Consider the following 23,937-nt stretch of genomic DNA (forward strand, 5'->3'; position numbering starts at 1 on the left):
TTTTTTTATTTATTGGTATATTCTAACTTTTTCAGAGTTAATGTGAATCAGACAGAAATATTTCCTAAGGTCCAGAATACTATATTAATTACTTTAAGGGGATATGAAAATATAAGAAAGATCAAGCTTTCCCCCCCTCAAGTTGCTTATAATCTAATTGGAAAGTCAGAAAACATACAAATGCATAATAGCAAACAGCAGCAGTAACAACCAAAAAAACCTACTAAAGTGCAAATTAATAGCTTACAACCTAATTAATCCCAATTCAATAAATTTAGAATTTGTGATAATTCTTATGTAGGCAGAACTAATTTATTTAACTTAATTAATTTAATTAATTTTAAAAAAATTAGTAAGCAAGTAAAATACTATACACAATAGTTCAGTATTGCCCATCTTAAGTACACATTTTAAAAACTGCTAAAACCATTTTATCATTGTCCATTTACATACATTTACTACACTATTAAAAACAAAATTCTTCTAATTAGGCTAATTAGGAAAGTTCAAATTATTTTCTGTTAAAATAGTTTGAAATTCAAATTCTTCACTAATTGAGAATGGTCGAGAGTCAAAAAATACTAGACTGATAAGTTTAGATTTGTTTGATCAACGGAATGACATTGAAAAGCATAGAGATGATAGATTATCCTAACAGCTGTTTCCAAATGATTATAGATCACTTGATCATCTAGCAGGGTAGTAAAGCAATCCAGGCATGAAGTGGTAGAAGCCTGAATAAGAATGATTTAAAAAGTAAAGAAAAATGGAGCTGTTCAGTTTGTAAGGAATAAATGAAATATAGTGATAAATTGGAGATGGGGGAAGAATATAGATAGGATTCTGAAATGACTCCATTCTCAAAATCAAGCCTGGGTTTGGGGGAAGGGGATACTACTTAGGGTACAAGTAATGGGGAAATTAGAAAGTTATGTTGGTCAGGAAAGAAAATTGATCACTGCATCATTTTTGACATGGTACATTTGGAGTTTTAGTGAGATATTTAAATAAAGTCCAAGAAACTAGAGATCTAATTCTGGAGAAAAAACAAAAAGTTGGAGTAATGGAGTGTCCATTTGAGAATCATCTGCAAAACAACGCTGGAAATCTTTATTAAAATCATTTAAGTAGATTAAGTTCCCCCAGCTCCACCCTCAAGGAGTAAAGGGAGAAGAGCAGAAGGCTTATAACAAGCCCAGGTTTAACAATTGTAGAACATTGAAACAGCCAGGGGAAATGGAAAAATCAGAGGAGACAGGAACCTCAGTCAAATGATAAGAAGAGAAGAAAATCCCAACATCACAGGAATTGAGGGAAGGCAGAATTTGTGGAAAAGATAATAGCCATACCTGCAGCAATGACATTGAAACTACTCATCTCTGTTGTAGAATAGTGAAAGAGGAAGCAAAGATTACGGATAGTGCACAAGCTGGAAACTCAACCACAGTAAACTTTTACAGGTCAATCACAGAGCCAGGGACTACACAATCAATTTACCACATTAGTAAATTAAGTGAACAAAATAAAAATATTCAGGTAAATAGTAGTCAAATTCATTGTCTAGAATCCTAGTGTCAGAAACAATCAATTTGAGCAAACAGCAGTGCACTGCATAGCCACAGACTTTAAAAAAAAAAAAAAGATGATTTGATTGAAGTTCAATCTTTGATTGGGTCTTTGGGGTCTCCATTAGTGCTAAGTTATTGACATAACTTAAACCTATCTGTTTAATAACTTATTTAATATTTCATATGTATCTCTGCATAAGCGGGAAATTACCATTGTTTGAAAACGTTGGCAGATCTAACAGAAACTCAACGCCAAGATTTTTCCAAGTCCATTCATACCTTCGTTTCCTTTCCTTACCCCTTCCAGAACTTCCCAATCACTCCCCAAAGGTACATCTTTTACTTGCAAGAATCTTTCTTTTGTCATCACTCCTGAGGTGATGGAATGATAAAAATAGATATTTTATTCTGTTCTTGTATTACTGAGCATTTGTAGCTACTCCCAAGTACATTAAAATAAGATTGACCAGACCTCATAGGACTATGTTCTTTGAAATCTTTTAGAAATTGATTCATTTCTAAAGGGAAATAGAAATGACACCTTTTTGTGGATCAATGTTTTATCCTTTTAATATAATTCATAGAAAATGTTAAATCTCCTAATTGGTTTTTAATTCGGATAACTGATTTTGCCAAACAAAAGAGTTTCTCTACTTATATGTTAGGCGTTTTCATCTCTTCACTTCTTTTGGAGTGATGTCATGATTTGGGAAAATGAACAAGTGATTTTCAAATAATTTAAAGCACCTTCAGAAGAGAACTCTAAGTACACACCAGCAGCTTGGGTGGACACAGTTCAAATGGAAGTAGTCATCCTGTATAACCCATACACTTACCTTCTGTTAACTGTCCTACGTATCTGCAACTTGTGGTCCAGAAAGAGAGGAAAAGAGTTGGCAGTTATACCTCAACTCTATTTGTATATTGGAGTCCAAGGACATGTTTAGTTCTACAATTCAATAGACTGAACATTTGCTATTGAAATTGTTTCAATTTTGTGAATTGAAACAATCAGAATATATCTCAAGGTTTTTCACATGCTTAGTAGTAGTATAGATGTTGCCAAAATGTTGATTGTTTTTTTTTAAAATCTTGGATATATTTGGCTAATGTTGAAATAACTAATTATTTCAAGTCTAATTTTATGATGTTTAGGCAAAATAAATGCTGCAATATCAATGGAAGATTTCCCTGTTTTGAAAGCAGTTTGAAATCTTTCATATTTATATTGTCTTGATACACTGAATTTAGCACCTAGAGCACAGTGGGAACTTAATATTAAGACATCAAGTATATTAAGCAATCACAATGGACTTTTGAAAAAAATATATTTAATAAATATTTTGCGATAGCCTGGCATTTTATATGTTCTTACTACTAACACAATGCCCATTAAACACTTAACATAAGTCCATTTACTAGGGTGTGTTGAAACTACTCAGTTTCTTTAAAAGATGAATAATTCAATATGGCTGGACACAAATATGGAGTGAAATGGATATGTCCATACTTAACAAATGTTTTCAATGCACTCTTAATAAGAAAGTATAACTGCAAAAAATGAAAATTAGTTTGAGGTATATAGTACTATAAAATCTTTCTTCCCACATGTCTTTTATGTGCTGCTTCAGGAAACATTGGAATTGAGCACATATCTGGATTAATATTTTTGTACTGAAACTATTGCCAGTTGAGGAAACCATTCTCCATAATAGCATAATTGGATATCATTGAAAAAACAAAGTTGGATGACTTTTTAATGTCCTCTAAAATGGAACCTTTACAATATCAGATGAATTTAATTTAAATTAATTGTCCTTTTGCATGATTAAAGAATAAAAATCTGTGCTAATTCCAATCAATGGCACATTCTACTCTATTGCATTCTGTTTCTTTGTTATGTTTTTACAACGGTAATTCTGAGAACAAAATGCAGTTTTTAGTCTCCTTTTTATCTTTCTCTCCTTTTCTTTATTCTTACAATGCTGAATACAGACAATGGTCGCCATGTCAAAGGTAATGTACAAGTATAGATTCTGTTATCTGATGCATAAAGCACCATGTTATTTGGCATGTTACCTTGCCTGTCATATGACCTGTACAATTTTCCATTCTCATGCTGACCTTTATAGGGCCTGGCATGTTACTGAAGTAGTTTGGAGTTTGGCTTGGTTTTACTAGAGACATTATAATGTACTCCACTAAGTCACTGTAAGCCAGTACTTACTGGAAGAAGTATGAGGATAAAGTGATAACGGCGCATCTGAAAGAGTTAAGATATTTAAACTAATTCCTCTGGGAAGGAGGCACATAGATCGTTTCACATACAAAACAGTTGAATAGACATAAATGGCGGGAACAGAGCTCCATGGTGGTCTCTTCATTTATTCCTCTTTTGTCTCCTTAAAACTAGTTTCACGTTCCTGGATGGCAGGGGGTATGGTTTTAAGCTTACTGTAGTAGTAAAATGTGCATGCATGACATTCATTTCTTGATATTCAATATCACCTTTAAATAGTTTTTAATTGCATCCGACATTAGTCTCAAATCACTGGTGTTAACTGGAACGGCAATAAAAAAAGGCTACTCTGCCGTACCTTCTAGTGAATTTGGAATTGATTAAAAACGTAGTTTGTTTTGTCCTCTTTCTATCGTATCCCATTAGATTCAAGGTGTCACAAAAGATAAGAACAACATTGTTTAATGTCAAATTGAAAACTGTTTTATCATAATCTCTGAAGTCATGCATGAAGCTAAATATTGTGAGTTTTCTAATAAGAACTTCTCCTCTGGTGCATGTGTGTTGCATGTGCAGATTTTATAAAGCAACCATCCCTGGTGTGCTGAAAAGTCACTATTTTGGCTTCTTGTGAATATCAGTGGTGTTCTGTACACTGTGTACTTTTGTTTATTTTTCACTCCTATGCATTCAGTGCTGGTGAAGATTTTGGATAAACAGCACTGCAGACTGAAGACCTTACTACAAAAAGGCTAATTTTGAGCAAATAGAAAACGTGGCAGAGTTCCCCCACTTTGATTTTATCCAAAGACCTTAGAATTTGAACTGAAAGGATTACCTGTAATGGTGGGATGGTGTTTCAGTCTCTATGGTAAATTCAATTCTCAGCCTATCCACTGTGACTGTCAACAAGGAGGCCAATTAGTGTCAGTTATGGTGATAAGGGTTTTTTCTGACTATGATTCAGGCATTACCCTGGAACCAACATTATATAGGCAGATAGTACTAACTTTTAGTGCCTGCCATCTTGGGCTATATTTGAAATTGCATTTGAAAATGCAATATTTGCATTTTGTTAATTAGCAATAAGCTCATGGGTAATTTTGCAGTCACTTGTTTCTCCTCAATAAAAAGAAACATGAGTTCATTATTGTTTCAAGAATAAATAGTTCAGATAGTCAATATCCACAGACCTTTATCCTAATGTTGTTTCTGTTTTCCAATTAATTCATTTTGTTCTTCAAATTTTCTTCGGTGTTATTTAATTTCACTCCCTATTTTAAATAAAATGGGCAATTTTACATATAGCTTTTGGCTCTCTACAGCTGTATCACATAATAGATTTTTATTTAATTTTATAAAAAAAACCTTCTTTTAATAAATTTTTATCTTAAGAGGTGAAAAGTTAATTGAAAGATAAATATAAACACAGGTTCTCATTATATCCAACATTTATTGGAGATGAATCACCATAGCAGTAGTTTTGAAAACTGATGGGTAAGGTTTAAATGGTTATTCAAGTTTTCCATGAAGTAGCTAGCTACAACTGTCAATTGCAAAAAAAAAAAAAATGCAAACTGTTTTTCTGGCTTCCCAGAAATGGATTTAGGCATTACATAATTGAAAACAACTTCTAATAATAATTTAAAATGACAGCTAATTATAGCTAGCATTTTCATAGTGCTTTAAGAACTACAAAGCACTTTACAAATATTAACTCATTTTGTCCTCATAACAACCCTAGGAGGTAGGTGCTATTATTATCCCCATTTGACATGTAAGTAAACTGAGGCAAACAAATGTTTAATGACTTGCCTAGAGGCACACAGCTAGTGGGAGTCTGAGAATGGATTTCAATTCAAGCCTTCCTGACTCAATATCCAGCACTATATCCTTTTGTACCACCTAGCTACCTCATATCAATTTAGATATTTATACATTAATAAAACCCAAAAGTGTGACTAAATTATTTAAATACCTAGCATTATAAAGAAACCTTATTTACTGAGATATAATCAGGTAAGGGCTTGGAAGAACTTCGGGTTCATCTTATTTGTTTCCATCCAGGCAATATGCCTGTCAGATACATACAAAACACCATGAAGAGATCGGTTTATATTCTTTTATTAAAGCTATCCAAATAAAGTGATTCCATTGCCTTCTTTAGCAGCTTGTTAGGGCATCTTCTGACCTACAAAACTAACCTAAATCTTTCTTGCTGGAATTTAATCTCCTTTGCTCTTAATGTCTCCTCAGTGTACTTAAGCACTAGCTGGACACTACCATTTAATGTAATAACACTTTAACTGAAAGACCATTATTAAATCAGTGCTCAACTTTTGCTTCTAAAGTTAAATCATTCCAGCTTAACCTTTTCTCACAAGATCCATTCTTTCCCTTTAATAAACTTAAATGTTTGATCCTATCATTTCCTCAAAATAACTAGCCATAGTCTATAAAGTAAGGCTTCACCATTATCAAAACAAGTAGGATTACTTCATTAATTTTGAATGTAACTATATAGATATTATAACCGTTTCTGTAACATGTCACAGGCTATTCAAATTCTGGTCCTATTTGAATTATTCAGCTCCTTTTATGCACCTACATCATCAATGCCCATGTTGTCTATTCATTATCTGAATCACTGATAAAATATCTGATCTGAGAGTTATCACTGAACCACTGCGACCTTTTGAAGACATTATTCCTAATTGTTGTGCAGTGTTCAACAATGAAATAGCCATTTCCCAAACTTGTGTAAGTCTCTAATAAGGAACAAAAACAAAAGCCCTATCCATTAGTTATTATAGCATTCACCTTTTCTGACTAAGAATACTGTGGCTATCCTCAGAAACAGGTTGGTTTAGACTTTTTCACAAAGGCTGTTAAGTATTTGCAAACTGATTCTCTGATGACATAGGCTCTTCATTTATCTTATATGCTTACATTATATATTAAACACTATATACACTGAATAAAATCCAATCAGAAATGCACAACCACTTCTTCCAGGCTATTTCCAAGTGTTAACCTGATTGGTAGGTGATGCTTAGAGGCATTCTTTTTCCATTATCTTTTTTCAGAAAGGCCCAGTTTGTATTTTTCAACTACTAAGGCTACCCAGCTAAATAGTGCTGTGATAAACTTCAGAAAAACCCCTGTGTTTCTAAGAGACACCTTATACCTGCTGATCTGAGTACTTGTTCTAGCTTGATTTATTTCTATACCACCACAAAGCACAGGCTTTGATTCTGATTATAGCTTATCTCTTGAGAAAAAAAATCCATTTTTTTGTTGTTTTTTTTAAAGCAACACTATGTCCTCAACTATGTTTCCTTTCTTACACAATGAGGATATTATTTTTAGTCTTCCTTCAATGCCTGGTGAATTTAAGTAATATTTTAGTATTGCAGTTAAATAGCCTTAACTTAAATGTTCTTTTAGGGGTTTTTTTTTAGAGAAACCAAACCTAAAGTTTTAAGAAAAAACCTAAACCTTTAGGTTTGGTTTCTCTAAGTATATCTTGGGTCTTTGTATTCAAACCCTTGAACCTAGCCTAGTTTTATACTTCATCAGACATCTGTACCATATGCAGCTATTGGATTTTTTAATTAAGTTTCTTGTTTTCCAACATCTCCTAATACATTGGGCAATTGGGTCTTTTGAACTGATAATTATCTCTTTAAAGAACACCAGACTCTCCCATATTCCTGTATCTTCTAAGTATGTACTCATCTTACTCTTGCCATGTGTTGGCAGGAATTCATTTTATTTAAATTCATCTCCTCAGCTTTTCAGGTGACTCTTCTTTCTTTCATTGTCTTCTTAGTCCTCATAGGTCTTGATCACTTTCAATAAGGTTGCCTGTCACTTTTCCGTGCTCAACCAAGTCATTTCTGAAAACAGAATTAAGACGTAGGAAGCTCTGATTTCTGATTTCTAGCTTTTGAATCCAATTGCTTTGTGGCCACATGATCTCTGCCTCAGATTTCTCATATTTGAAATGAGGGTTATAAAATTACCCAGAATCAGGTAGGAGAAATACTTTCATTAATATTTTGGAAAAGTTTTGAAGGCTAACTATGCTCTAAGCCAGCTCATTTCCTCTTGTAGATTTTCAAAAGCTTTGGAATATAAACATTTGAATGCAAAATTAATTTTTAAGAAAGCGTAATGAGCTACAGTGTAAAGGATTAAATGACATTTTGGTTTATAGAGAAAGTCTTTGCTTGATGCTAGGTTCCACAAATCCCTTTAACTCAAGAGTTCTTTACTTGAGCTAAGTACAGACATCAGGTTTAATATCTTAACATTTTAGCAATATTACATTCCATCTCCTATATCTGAATTTTTTAACTTGGGTTCCATGGATAGATTTTGGGGGTCCATGGATTGGAAAAAAATATTCCTTCATTTTCACTAATCTGTTAGCATTTCCTTCAATTATTTAAAAACATTATTCTTAGGAGAATGTTGGCTTTCCCAGACTGCCAAAGAGTTCCATGACACACTTGAAAAAGTCAAAGAATCCCTACTATAATTTTTGGTGAACAAATTAAATTTATAGGTGACTATGATCAGGAATCAGTATGTGAGGCACTAAGAATAAAAATCTGCAATAACAAATAGAATTTACTACTGAGGAAAAGATATCTTCCATAAATAAGATAAGCCAAACCACCTTTAGCAATAAAAGTGAAGCTTATTTTATTCTAGTCTATGTCTGGGAAACAAAAAAACAAAAAAACAAAGCTCAACCCTGTTTTTCATTTATCATCATAACCATTTCATTTGTGGTGATTGGGGAACTGGGATCAGTTATAGAAACAAAGTGAACAGATTGGCAGTGCCATGCTCCTTACCCATCACATATAAAACAACTCTCTATATAGCATTGTCCTGATTCATATGCATAAGAACTCTTTCGGGAGTGGGTGCTAGACAGCTCCTGTGACAACCAAAGCTATAGATATTCCATCAAAGAATTTCAAGTAATTTTATTTAGTAAAAAGAGAACATTTTCTTGGACCTCCCACCCTCCCCTAAAGCCTGGTCAAGATCCTTATCAGTAGCCAAAATTGTCTTTTGCTTTGGACTGGAAGTTTGAGGGCACTAGAAGAGATTAGCCACAAAGAAAAAATTTTTGTGAAAGCCACAAATATCACAACTAGGGTTGTGATGGAAGTTGCCACTGTTCTTGAATTTGGCCTTAGAAAGCTACAAATAAAAATATATGTATACTGTGCTTATAATATCTAATAGAAATAAATTGGTAATATGTAGTGGGAACTTCTCTAAAAACCATGAGAATGAGATTACTGTCTGAAGCCTGTCATAAGACTAGATTAATTTGAGGTCATTTTCTCCTCTTATTAGAATCCTTGTCACATGAATAGAAACGAGAGTCGGAATCTATATGCAAATTAGGACATTCTAGGCAATATATGCCAGGATATTGCAATAGAATACATCATAGTGACAGACCTGGCTGTCACCATGAATGAAATTCAGTAAGTGAAGAGTTGCAACTAAGAAGAAACATACTGTTTTAGTTTAATAAACACCTGTTTATTTCTGTTAAAAATTCTTAAAATGTTAAAATTAAAATCTGTTAAAATTTCTTAAAATTTTCATAGATAAATACCTTGTGATTTCCTTTGAGTTTTGTTATCAACTCAAAATTTATATAGGCTTATAGTTTACAGGCTGTTTTTATTTTTTAATATCACATCTATATGGAATCAATTGTTCATTATGGTCTAAAATACTTGATCTGCAAATGATTATTAGAAATTAAAGAAGTATTTCTACTATTACCTACTAATACTCAAAACACATTCCAATCCCCCAAGTTCTGGCATGATTCTTAGAGAAAAAGCTAGTAACATAAAGCAAGATATGCAGGCTTAGAATTATCCTCAAACATATGTATGTATATGTATATGTATATGTATATATGTATGTGTGTATGTATATATACATATATATGTAAACTAGTTATATTATAGGATTCTATAATGAATGATATATGCTCCTAAATACCACTAAGGCAATATTCTTGAATAATCCTTCCTGCCTATTTGCTATTAGAGAATAAATAACGATGGGTATGGAGAGCCTGTCTTTCACATCAGAAAACTCCATTAGTGACATCCCAAGTAAGCAGCAGAGCAGTAGGTGCCGTGGCAGAGGAAAGTATATCTGGTCACACTGGAGAGGAGGAAACGTGAGCAATGAGCCAGGATTTTCTAACAACTTGTCTCAATGCACAAGGGGCATGAGAGAGAAGGTATATATATCACTCACCTCAGAAAAATCCTCTGTGATTACAAAATCTTATCCCGAAGATAAGAAGCTATGAATGGCAGCAGCATCTATCTAGTTTTCTCAGATGCACGAGTCCTCGAGGAGTTTGTCTTAAATCAGGATGAAGCCATAACAAAAAGGGAAGAAAAGAAAAATTCTACACAGAAGCTAGATTTCTCCTTTAAAGGGACACCAATTATTTCACACACAACCCATCTTCTACCTCATCTGTAGTCAACCCATCCGGTTAACCCTTGGCTACTTTGAGCCAGCCCATCATTTGAAAGATGACATACTCTTGTCAGGGGCACTTTGCAAAGCTGAAAATGTGAGGTGGCCAGCCTACTTATCACTTCTCCTCAGACTCTGACTGGAGAGTTACATCAAATAAGCATCCCGGGCACAAAGGTCATAGGATAAATAAGAGGAAAGGAGTACAAATCTGACCTGGCGATGTTGCTTATCTGAAATTTCCATAGTTGGTATATCTTTCCCATAAGCAAATTCTTCCTTGAATCATATTCATGATATGAATGGATTATAATGAGAGATTCAGGAGGGCATTTGAATTCAGAATTTGACCAATAACAGCCAGTTGGTTTTTTTATATTTTATCCCATTTTAATGAAGGAAGGAGCTAAACCTGCCTTCTGCTATCTCAGTCCAGGGACAGGGCCAAATTCTGGCCCCTGATATATTCAGCATCCAGGATGGCAGAAAGTGACCCAAAGTCCTATATCTGGGTAATAAGTCATTGAATTAAGTCTGATCTGAATTAGGTAGGTATTTGACATAGCTAGATAGTGTTATCGTTTGGAACCATTCATTTCTTCTTCTTCTCCTTCCTAATATCATCTCCTATAAATGCTTTCTGATTTTTTAGGGCCTTTTAATCATATCAAGTCAAGTCTACTGGGATCCACATCTGATTCAAATCTCAACAAATACAGCACCATCAACAAGATTCCTCAGCTTACTTTGAATTTTTCAGACGTCAAAACTGAAAAAAAGAACACATCCCCTCCATCTTCTGAGAAAACAATTATTGCACCCAAGGTTAAAGATCGAACGCACAATGTGACAGAGAAAGTTACCCAGGTAGGTATGCTTTACAATCAACTTCCATTGAGGCTTTCATTCTTTCGCTTCTTTCATTGCTTTGTTGTATGGGAAACACATTTCTCCATAACACAATTAGGATTAGCAGTAAATGCATGTCTTTTATCTATACTCCCATTCATCTCAAGATAATGGATGGTCCTTTACACATAACAATAAATGCTTCTGTGTAGCAAGAGTTTATAGACCATAAAACTAAGTCCAGATGGGTTAACTAGAAATTGTTGCAGGGTGATTTCCTTTGTTTTGTTGTAGTTAATATGGCCTTTATCAAGCTTTGATATTTATTGTTTTACTAATAAAGGATTGTTTTAATATTATAAATTCCTCTATAGAAATTCTGGTTAACTAATTAGATAATTGATTTTGCACCAGACCAATTATTTCCTTCGTGTTGTAAACCCCCAGTCAGAGAACTTCCTCTGCCAATGCAGATGGGCGACCATTTTGCAACTTGAAACCTTAGAGAGTTTCCTGAGTCACTGATAGGTTAAATGATTTCCCCTGGGACACACAGTCATTACATGTTGGGGCAGGTTTTGAATCCAACTGTTCCTGACTTTTAGGCCAACTCTCTACCCATTATCAACAGTGGCTCTCAATTAGAGACATGCATACATATACGTGTATGTATGGGTATATGTATGTGTGTACATATATATATTTGTATATATACATTACATATCAGCATACATATGCATATATATATACTTTGTTTTGCTATTGCCTCTGCAATACTATAGGTACTGTCAGACTTCATCAATTCAGAATGATTGGGGGAAAGCCTCGGATAATTTAGTAAATAAATGTATGTAACATTTCTTTTAAAATAGAGTTCTATATCTTCCAAATATATAGAGTCACTTGAACTGGGTGCAAAGGAGATCACAGGGCTATTTGTAAGGTTCAAATAAGATAAAAAAGGCTTTGAAAATATTATATCACTACGTAAATATTAGCTCTTATTAATTAGCTCTTAGGTATCTACTGCACAATCATGTGAAATCACCAGCCCACATTCTTAGGGCTCACATATAACTCGTGAGTGCCTGAATGTATATGGTAAAATTGGTGAAGACCTAACAGAAATCAAATGGTGGATCAGAGAGAACTCGGTTTTTTTTTTCAGCTCTTGTTAGACTTTTCTTGCCCTTGTCAAAGATTTCTAAGGGTATGTGCTACAGATATGTAGGAGTATTATTTTAGCCTAAAGGTATTATTTATTCTATTTATTTATTTGATGTGTTTAATAATTATGCCTTCAAATGATAATACCATTATCATTTTCTTTTCATGTAAGTATTGCCATTTCTTCAAAAATCTAAAGGATGTATTATTAAGATTTACAATGAATTTCAAACATTCCTCAACTGCAAACAATAGAACAGAAAATAAGAGAGGAGGAAGCTTAAAGGAAAACAGTAAACAAGAAGTACTAGAGGGTAGATACAAAGTAGAAGGAATAAGCAAGAACAAATCTATTGAGCAGTAATTTCTACGTTTATTGCATCCCGAGTCCTTGATTTTTTAGAATTGCTAACCTTTCCTTAGTGAAGGAGCAAGGCCTTCATGGGATTTAGAAATTATCTAATCTAACCCTTTCACTTTACAAATGATTAAACTGAAGACCAGTGAAGTTATATGACTTTTCTAAGGTCACACAGGCTGTAAGTAGCAACCTCATCATTTGAACCTGGATCCTCTGACTTCAGTTTCGGTTTTCTTCCCTTAATATTTCCACTGGTGTTGTTCTCTTCTCTGATCTCGGGGCTCATGTTCAGGAAATGCTGCCTTACATTCATATGGTTTCATATGACCTTGCTTAAGGGCGCAATAAAAATCATTGACTAACACTTATATGATATTTACTGTTTCTTTCACAAATGTATCTTATTTGAGCCTCAAAATAAGCTTGTGAGGTAGGCAGAGCAAGGTTCATTATGCCCATTTCATATATGAGGAAAGTGAGGCTGGAAGAGGTTGAGAAACTTGTCCTTGAGTCTCACTTCTAGCAAGTGGCCAAGCAGGGACTGGAATTCTTTTCATGAATCCTAGTCAGGTGTGGTACAGAGGAAATAGCAAAGAACCTGAGTTCAAAATCTGCCTGAGCCTCAATTTCCTCATCTGTGAAATGAGAGTTTAAGACTTGATGGGCTCTGGGGTACCTTCCAGATCTAGATGTGTGATTCTATGAGTCTATTTTTCTCCTATGTTGAAGCTCACACACAGTGATATTTAATTCCATATATACCACTTACTAGCTATGTGACCCTGGGCAAGTCACTTAACCTCAATTGCCTTGCCAAAAAAAATCCGTGTATACACCACTGGCTAAAAAAGATCCTTAGTTGTCATTTTTTTTTCCACTCTAATGTATAGAATCAAGAACATATGGGAAGAAAGGGTTGAAAGAATGAAAAAAAAAAGCTACTTTGTTTGCTAGCCACTCCATGGTGCTAAAGGTCCTCACTGGAGGGGAGAATCCCCAGCTATAACTACCTCACCCATGGATGTCACAGCAAAGCAAAAAGCAAATTGAATAGCTGCTTGAACTCCTCAATTCCTGAGGCTGGTTTATTTCTAGCCAACAGTGTAGGAGCATTATAGGGTTATGGTCAGAGGTTGTGGTGGTAAATATGGGGGAAAGGGGGTAAATGTATGTAGAATATACTTTCAAGTTTAATCTGAATCATTAACATTTTCTCCATCACTTTCTTACATCCAGACCATCAACAAGACAATAAATCAGTCCCTGATTTGTAGCGTTTGCCAACTTCCAAGGCTCACGCTGAACATTTGGAACAATCAGCTCAAGTCTATTAAGACCTAGTTCTATCGCGTTCCTGCTTTTCAGTTTTTATGTTCAGATTTCACAAGTCTTATGTTACAAACTGTATTTTTAAATGTTGCTTTTACTGACACTTTCTACATCTTGAGATTATATATGTGGTAAATTATAGAGAATGAGAGTGTGTGGGCCTGGGATTTATGTGGGTGGGATAGTTGAAATGTATATGACAAGAACTTCTTGGTGTTTTCTAGTACCTAAGAAATAGCTGTTACCTAGTACTGATTCATGTCTGGTGAGAATTCATCTGTCTTACTACAGGGAGTACAATGGGATGAATTTTTAAGAAGTTTTGGTCTGAAAGCTTATATTCTCGCTTGCAAAATCTGAGTTTTGTAATAAATAACACTTACATATTGGGAATATGTCTCCATCTCAGAACCCCCTTTGCAGGTTATCTGAGCCAACGACCTAAGTTAGAAAAAAGTCTAGAGTCCCAGGGGTGGGGAACCTAAGGCCTCATGGTCACAGGTGGCCCTCTAGGTCCTCAAGTGTGGCCCTTTGCCTGAATCCAAACTTTACAGAACAAATCCCAAACCATTTCCTGTTGTAGAACTGGCCTTGAAGGTAGAAGGACATGAGGTCACGTCCCACCTCCTGTATATTTTGGCTATATGATCCCGAGCCAATTCACTTAACTTATCAGAGTTCCAGGTAAATCTATAAGAGCATGACTTGAAAAGAAAGTGCCAGACTCCTTTGTTTGAAGGATTTTGAAGGAGTCATTCTCTATGTTAATTAAATCATGGCTCCAGGTTCTCTCCTATCTTTTTGTGATTATAACGTGTCATTATCTAGGTATCCAATAAACATATAATGACGAGACTCAAGGTCCATAAGCATAAAACCCAAAATACAATATGCAGTCCTCTTGGTGATTACTTACTCATGACAAATCCTAAGTCCCTTGCTGACATTACCTCCTGAATGGTACAGTCCTTGAAATTTAGACTCATGTCCTATTCATCAGCGCTACTTCTCTATTGCCTGGTACAGTGTGCTGCATGGATAACTAAATGTTTATTGAATAAATGAATCAATCAATGAGTAATTCGTGTTGGATAACAAATTCATCCAAAGTACAATAAGACATAATTATAGATAAAAAGATCAATAATTAGTAATGAAGGATTATTATTAATTGAGAGAGAATGAGGCTGAAGTACATAGACAAAAAATCAGAGGATCATCACAATCATTATCACCATCAAAAGCAAATATTTATGGAGTGGCTGTTATGTGCAGGGCCCTGGAGTAAGAGCTTTGGATATAATGTAGTATAAGAAATGGGACCCTGTCCTTAAGTGGGTTTATAATTTCATTGGGAAGAAAGATCATATACATTAAAATAATAATAGTAATACGCTATACAAACTAGCACGTGCTAAGTACCAAATAACTGGTGTATACAATAATTTTTATTAGAGAATTTCAGGAAAGTACCTTGCTTCTCTTCCTACTAGACTCACTAGGGGTTGAATTTAACTAGATTGCTATATATGGGTATAGCCATCATAACTTAAAAGCACTTTAGAGACAAACAGTAAGCAAAAAATATTTATTAATTACTTACTATTTACCAGGCCTTTCTAAGTGCCTGGGATACAAAAAATAAAAGCAATCCCTGATTTCAAGGAGTTTACATTCTAATGGGAAAAAACAATCTACAAAAAGGCTCTGAAAAGTATGGGGAGAAGGGGGAGGTCCTCATGGAGGTGCATAGTGTCAAAACACAGAAAGTCAAAAGTAGAGAAAGGAAGGAAATGAAGATTAACTGGTTTGAACTTCTCCCAAAAATGGCAGCTCTAATAGGAATTCTCCAGTGGAAGAAAGGGTCTAACATGGCAAAGGATATTTAAAATGAGAAAGCCAGAGCAGAGCATGGATACATCACAATGAGAAGTCCTGAGGCACTGAGGGAAATTCCAGGATAAGATTGTGACTGAGGTGTCGTGGCAAAGTTTGAAAAGTCAGAGGCAAGCCAGGTGGACAACGGAGAGAGAATTCAACAGAAAGCTAGAAAATAAAAAAACCATGAAGTGGCATGTATATAGGAAGTTAAAGTAACAAGGACTTCACCAAAAAAGGAGTTGGAGGGAGGAGGATTTTTAAACACATTAGAAGAGAGTGTCATTAAACACTTTACTAAGTTTCTACAACCATATTGAAGGAATGAGTAACCAAGGAAATGAGTTTACACTGCATTGCAAAGGCTAAAAATATGAGCTTCTTGAGAGTTTACAGGACTAAGAAATTCTGAAATTAATTCTGTGTAACTCTTTAAAAAATAAAAGTGATTCCTATGCATTTGGGATGGTTTACACACATAACAGCTTGAAAGAAGAAAAATGGACCAGGTGATCTGCCGAGACTCTTTCCACCATTTAGTATTATTAAGTAATAATAATAACTAGCATTGATTTAATGCTTTAAGGTTTGCAAAGCACTTTACAATTATTTATCTCATTTACTCCTCACAACAGCCCTGGAAGATAGATGCTATTGTTTTTCCCACATTACAGATGAGGAAATGGAGGCAGACAGAGGTGAAGTTACTTACCCAGACTCACACAGCTGGTGAGTGTTTAAGCCTGGATTTGAACTCAGGTCTTCCTGACTCCAGGACCAGTGCTCTATCCACTGCACCATATAGGATTATGATGGTTCCACCTCTGGTAGTTCTATCATCGTTGGACCAAGAGCCCCTGATCGTCTTCACTGAAATTAACGTATGACTTTCACATACCCAGAGAAATTAGAATAAATATCTGTGCTTTGGATATACTCAGAATGTTTGGTAAGATTAAAATGACTAAGTGTCACTACAGGTATTGAATAGCGGTTAGATGAATTTTATCAACCATGGTTGAAACTTACTTTTCCAAAGCCTTACTAAAAATCATCTTTAAGAGAGATACTTTATCTCCTGTCTTATCTCCTGTTCAAGGCTACTTTATAATGTCTTGAGTCATTTTTAGATTAGAAGAGCTGAGAACAATCACTTTTTTTTGTCAGTGACATATTCACTTCCCCTTAGTCAGGGAAATACACAACAGGTTTTAATGGCATAAGAAAGATCTTACAGAATATGGCTTACTGCTTTCCATTGACCTGACTTTTTTGTTTTGTTTTTTTGTTTTGTTTTGTTTTGACCTGACTTTTGTCATAATACCAGCTTACTACCTCATTGTTAAGTTGTCATTCTACTTAGTCCATTTTCCCCAAAATAATTTATTGCCTATGCTTACTAATAAATTAAGGTGCATTGCATTGATTTTATCATATTAGCTGAGGCTTAAGATTTTATCATTTATTGCTTAAAATTTATAAAGGCTTTTCTTATTATTGTTATTATTTTTTAATATAATTCTCTCAAAACAGGCAATTTCAGCCTTCAACCAAGGAAAATATGCAGCGATAGTTAGAAAAAATATTACGTCTTCAGACATATTTAGACATTCAAACTGGCTATATATTTAGCACAGTATTTGTGTATGTGTCTCTGAGGATGAATGTCATATGCTAAAAATGTCATTTCTTATCTCGTTTGTTAATATTTATTAATTAAACAGTCAAATATATATTAAGCAGATACTATGTGCAAATAACTGAGCTAGGCCCTGGGGATTAAACAAAGATAAATGAGACATGGATCTGGCATTGAGTGTATTCAAAAGACAATGTGATTTAATAGATAGACTGTTGGACCTGGCATTAGGAAAGTCAGTCTTGAGTTCCATTCTAGCCTATAACATTTGCTCCTTGTGTAGCCATGGGCATAATATTCTTTAGACTTCAATTTTTTTGTCCATAAATTGGAAGTAATAATTAATGCCTGCAGAATCTACTTTGTGGGGCTTGTTATGAGGATCAAATGATGTAATGTGCATAAAGTGCTTTCAACCCTTAAAGCACTATATAAGTGACAGCTAATTTACAGTATTACAGTCTAGAAGAGGAAATGTAACATGCACCAAATAGCCATGATACAAATTATTAGCAATAATAATAATTATAGCTAGCATTTAAAATGTACTTAAGGTTTACCAAGTGCTTTACAAATATTATCTCCTTTGATCCTCACAACAACCTGAGTCATTAGATGCTGTTATTATCCCCATTTTATAATTGAGGAGATTGAGACAGACAGAGGTTAAGTGACTTGCCCAGGGTCATACAGCTAGTAAGTTTCCGAGATGCGATTTGAACTCATCTTCTTGACATCAACACTTTCTTTCCTGCATCACCTAGCTGATTGATCAGTGTCTAATTGAGCATCAAAGCACTCAGATCTCTAGAGTGAGAGATCACTGATAGTTTGAAGGTAGAGGACAGAGGCAGAGATACGGTCATTGAAGGCATCTTGAAGGAAAGAGTATTTTACTTGGGTTTTTAAGAATAGATAATCATCATAACTGACATTTCTGTAGGGCTTTAAAGCTTACAAAGTACTAATGTATTTGAGCTTCACAATAACCCTCTGAGGTAAATACCACAATTATTATTATCCATACTTTACAAATGGGGAAACTGAGGTTCAAAGAAGTTAAATAACTTGCCTTTGTTCCCACAGCTAGTAAGATCCAGAAGCAAGACTCCAACCTAGACTTTCTGAGTCCAGGTCCAGCACTCTATGCATTATGCTTTACTTGCTGCATGATAAGAGAGAATACAAACAAGCAGAAAAGGTGGGAGGTATGTCCAAGAAGCAATAGCATGACGAAAAAAAAAAACAACAAAGAGACAGAAAGGGATGGTGTCTATTTAAGGGATGGTGAATAGTCCAATTTGGCTAGAGTTAAGAGGATGTAAGGGATTATAATGTGAGATAAATCTGGAAAGGTAGGTTGGAGCCAGATTGTGAAAGACATTGAATGTCATGCCAAGGAGCTTAGAAAAGAAGGTGGGGGGAAGAGACATTGAGGGTAGCTCAGCAATAGAGTATCAGAATAATGCTAAGCAGCATTGAGAAGGTTGAAATGAAGGGAGCATAAACTGGAGGTGGAGAAACTAATTAGACTGTTGAAATAACTTAGGAGAGTGTTAATGAGAGTATGAACTAGCGTGTCGGCAGTGGAAATGGAAAGGAGGGGCAGATAGGAGAGAGATTGCAGGGACAGTATAGACAGGACTTGATAAAAAGTTATAGAAAAATAAATTAATCCTCATTAACTTCACTTTTTTGAAAATACTCTATTTGAAAAGCAAAATGACTACAATACAGGTAGAATCTTCATCAACCTGCTTTGTCCTCTAATTCAATTTAAACATTATGCAAGCTTCAGCTGAAACAGTACAGATCATCTTGACCTGCCAGAAACAGTGATGTTCACAAAATTCTAAATTACATTTGAAATGCAATGTGAAAGTTTAAAAATGCCCCTGAACATTTCCAATTTAATTTGACATTAGTTTTTGTGTCTATTACTTTGTTGTCATTTATGGAATTCCTCAAACTGGTTTGAGTGAACCAGAAATTTTTGTGTAATTATTCTTTCCAGCATTCTGTGTTTGGCATATAAAAAGAAAGGCTGGTCAGCTCTCTTTGTTGTCTACACATGCAAAGAGAATGGAAAACTGAATTGTGTTATAAAAGATAATTCAGGCAAGAGTAAACAGCTTCCCCTTGAAGTACCCAGATGAGAATTCATTCGTTCGTTCATTCATTCATTCATTCATTCATTCATTCATTCATTCTCTCTATAAACATTTCTTAAGTATCTCTAGGGGATTTCCATTTTTTAAGTTAAACAAGTACCGTTCTCTCAGAATGTGCAGATATTTTGGACTTGAATTATCTGGATACTTACTTTGTTTTCTACTTTTTTATGTATGTCAATATAACCTTTGGATCTGTTAATAGTAAGAGAAATATATGAATAGAATTATTTAAATAACTAGTAATTTGCCCCTTCCCCCCATTTTAAATTTGTTTTTAAGTTCATTTCACCTTATCATGTAAGGCTTAAAATCTTATCATTTAAGGCATTTGAAACTATAAAAGGTGGTGGGGTTTTGTTTTTAGTTTTGGTATATTTCCTCTTAAAGTAAGCAAGTTCAGCCCTCATCCCAGGGACAGTTCTAATATAGTATTTTCATTTAAACATGCAGGTAATGATCAGTGTAATACCTAAAAAGATCTAGTAGATACTGTTTTGAATGGAATTTTGTTGTTCAGTCACTTTTCTGTTGTATCTGACTCTGTGACTTCATTTGGGGTTTTCTTAGCAAAGATATTGGAGTGGTTTGGCATTTATTTCTCCAGCTCATTTTACAGATGAGGAAACTGAGGTAAACAGGGCTAAGTGACTTGCCCAGGGTCACCCAGCTAGGAGGGGTCTGAGGCCAGATTTGAACTCAGGAAAATGAGTCTGACTCTAGGCTTGTCACTGTATCCACTGCACCACCTAGTAATTTTTTCTATCTCTTTTACTCTAAGTACTTACTATCAACATGCCAACAGGAACAACTGTTGTTATGCATCTGAATAGAGTTTGTTTTCTATTTGATTAAAATTTTACTTTATTAGATGGAAAACAGTCATTTTCTAGGTTACAGAAACTGCCAGTGTTTCATTCTAAATCCCACCTGGTGGTTCTTTCCCTTCCTTTTTCTTCATGCTCTTCTTACTAACTTTGGACCATTTTGCTCCTCTCTCAAATAGATAGATTGCCTCTGTGAACTCTTGAGTTTTACCTTGGGTCACTTTTCTGTTCACTCACCTAGCTCAGATCTTAGACCTGTGCCCTCCTATCCCCTACCTCTTAAGGCATATTTTCTGCCAGGCATATGGTGCCACTAGTACTTTTCAGAATTCATTGTCCCCTGTTCATTTCCTTTGCCAGTCCTTCTTATCTCATTCCAGGACAAATAATAAATCCCTATTCATTCCTCTTTTCATAGGCACTCCATTCTCATCCCCTCTGCTTCTGAACACTAAAAATTAACAGTAGTTGGACCAGTGTAGAACTGGGGGGCAGCTAGGTGGCGCAGTGGATAGAGCACCAGCCCTAGAATCAGGAGGACCTGAGTTCAAATCTGGCCTCAAACACATAACACTCACTAGCTGGGTGACCCTGGACAGGTCAATTAACCCCCAACTGCCTCATAAAAAAAAAAGTGTAGAATTGGAAATAGTTTAGAGAGTCTTCAAGACATTTTAAGGAATGTACAAATATCACTAAATGCTAATAAAGTAGCCCTCTTTGACAACAAGAATAATAATATTAATATTAATAGCTAGCATTCATATAGTATGTCAAGGTTTATAATCATTTTACATGTTATCTCATTGTATCTTCACAACATTGCAAAGTAGATGTTATTATTATCTCCATTTTACAGATGAGAAAACTGAGGCTAAACATGGTTAAGCAACACACAGCTAGTAAGTGCATGAAGCAGGATTTGAACTCAGGTCTTCCTGACTTCAAGTCTCATATTCTGCCCACTGCACCACTTAGCTGCCTCTGTACCTATCAACAACACAGTGAGGTATAAACCTCAGTTTACCAGGTAAGGAGAGGGCCACCCAGAGTTTTCTGTACAATCAAGGTATTTGTGTGAGGTATCTTCACACCTCAGGATTCCCCACCGCACAGGCCAAAGTGGCCTTTATAGTATTCCACTCCTCATAGCAGGCTACATCCTGGACGATCTCTTCTCTCACAAGAAACAACTCCTATTTAAAAACAGGCAGAGGCTGTTCCAGGGGCTAAGGAGTTTTTTGGATACGTACTTGGGATATGTTCCATCTTCTCTTGATTAACTCTAATCACATCTTGCTCAACTTCAACCAGAGATTATTCCCACTAGCCATCTCTTACACTGCCAGGCTACTAAAAAGAACTGATAGAAGTCACAACACTGTGCTGATTGTGCCAACTACACATTTATGTTATCTAATTGCAACTGGGTCCTTATTGCAGCAAGGCAATCCTTCTCCTCCCTAATTGATTTTCTATTCCACTCACCACACAATGACTATTCCAAACCTATTCCCTTCTCAAACCTCCCACCATACACCCTACCCAACTCTTTCAGCTGAAGATCTTCCCTTATCCTTATCCCCCCCAAAAAAACCTAAATAATTTGCCAAGCCCATTTCTTCTTCCCTTTTCTTCTCACATCCTCAAAATCAACCCCTCCTATCTCTTCCTTCACCCCATTCTCTAATAAAGAAATAATGCTTCTCATTGCTAAGACCACCCCCTCTACATATACCCTCGACCCCATCCTCTACACTACAGTATTTTCTAACAGCTTGCCCTCACTATCATCCTCTCTCTAATCTTGAATTTCTCTACTTTCTCCATGCTGCCTACCAACATGACAAGTCCCCCCCAACTCTTTAAAAAACAGCAACAAACCTCTCACTTGATTATTCCACGACTGCCAGCTATCATTCTATACTTTCCACCCCTTCTCAGCAAACCGCTTTAAAAAGCCACCTGCATTTTGTGCCTCCACTTTCTCTCATCTCATTCTCTTCAAAACTCTCTGCAATATGGCTTTCACCCTCATTAAACTGAAACTGCTCTCTCCACAGTTACCAATGATCTCTTAATTGCCTAATTTAATGGATTTTTCTCAATTTCCATCCTTCTTTAGCTTTCTGAAGTATTTAATACTATCTGACCTCTATCCTTATGATTTCTCTCAAGGTTTCTATGATACTGCTCTCTGTTGGCTCTCTTTCCACTCTTCTGGTCACTCCTTTTCAGTCTGTTCTATGTATCTATACCCGTATCATGTCCATTTACTGTGGGTGAAATCAAGGCTATGTTCTGGGTCCTCTTCTCTTTTTTCCTCTATTCTCTCCCATCAACTCCAATGGGTTCAATTATCATCTCTATCCAGATAGGTCCCACATCCATCTCTCCCTAATCTCTCTGCTTAGCTCCAGCCCTACGTCATCAACTGTTTAGTATACATTTTAAACTGACGTATCCCATAGGCATCTTAAATTTATCATATCCAAGACAGAAATTATCTTTCCCCCTAAAACCCACCTTTCTTCAGAATTTCACTAGCAGTACTGAGAGTACCACCATCCAGTGACACAAGTTAGAAATCTAAGTGTCAGGGCAGCTAGGTGGTGCAGTGGATAGAGCACCAGCCCTGAAGTCAGGAGGACCTGAGTTCAAATCTGGCCTCAGACCAAACACTTGACACTTACTAGTTGTGTGACCCTGGGCAAGTCACTTCACCCCAATTGCCTAAAAAAAAAAGAAAGAAATCTAAGTGTAATTCTAGAGTCCTCACTATCACTCAACCTCATGTAACCAATTGATTACTCACACAGCCATCACTCTGGTTCAGTTCTTTCCTCATCTCTTGCCTATATTATTGCAATAGCTTTCTCATTGACTGCCTCAAATCTCTCTCCATCCTACACACAGCTACCAAAATGATCTGAGAAGTCAGATTTTTACTGATTGAAAAAAAATAAAATATAATTTGAAAAATAAAATCATTTTAGGAGCTATATGGAGGAGAGTGTAGACAGACATTTGAGACAATGAGACCAGTTAGAAAGCTATTACAATAGGCTAGGTGTGAGAAGTGAGGAAGGCCTGAACTAGGGTAAAAGATGGTAAATGAGAGGTATTGTGAAGGTTAAAAACAATAAGATTTGGCAACTAATTGAGTAGGTGATGTGAGTAACAACGAGACATCTAGGATGACACCAATGTAAACCTGGGTGACAGAGAGTATAGTGGTGCGCTTGACACTAATAATAAAGTTTGGAAGAGTGTAGGATTTGAAGAGAAAGATGAGTTCTGTTCTGGACATTTGGGTTTGAGGTGCTCATGAGACATTCAGTTCAAGTTTTCCAAAGGACAGTTGGTAAT

General features: G+C 35.5%; 1 protein-coding gene across 1 annotated transcript in view; it reads left to right on the forward strand.

Moving 5' to 3' along the window:
• The window catches only part of KCNH7 (potassium voltage-gated channel subfamily H member 7), a 602,696-nt gene that overhangs the window by 420,335 nt on the left and 158,424 nt on the right, over positions 1–23,937 (forward strand). Inside the window, exons 5-6 of the mRNA XM_027866015.1 lie at positions 3,564–3,584; positions 11,000–11,214. Coding sequence (XP_027721816.1) covers positions 3,564–3,584; positions 11,000–11,214 — 236 coding nt within the window. The remainder of the gene's footprint in view (positions 1–3,563; positions 3,585–10,999; positions 11,215–23,937) is intronic.

This window comes from Vombatus ursinus, unplaced genomic scaffold (assembly GCF_900497805.2).
Source record: "Vombatus ursinus unplaced genomic scaffold, bare-nosed wombat genome assembly UNPS02014779.1, whole genome shotgun sequence".
NCBI lineage: Eukaryota > Metazoa > Chordata > Mammalia > Diprotodontia > Vombatidae > Vombatus > Vombatus ursinus.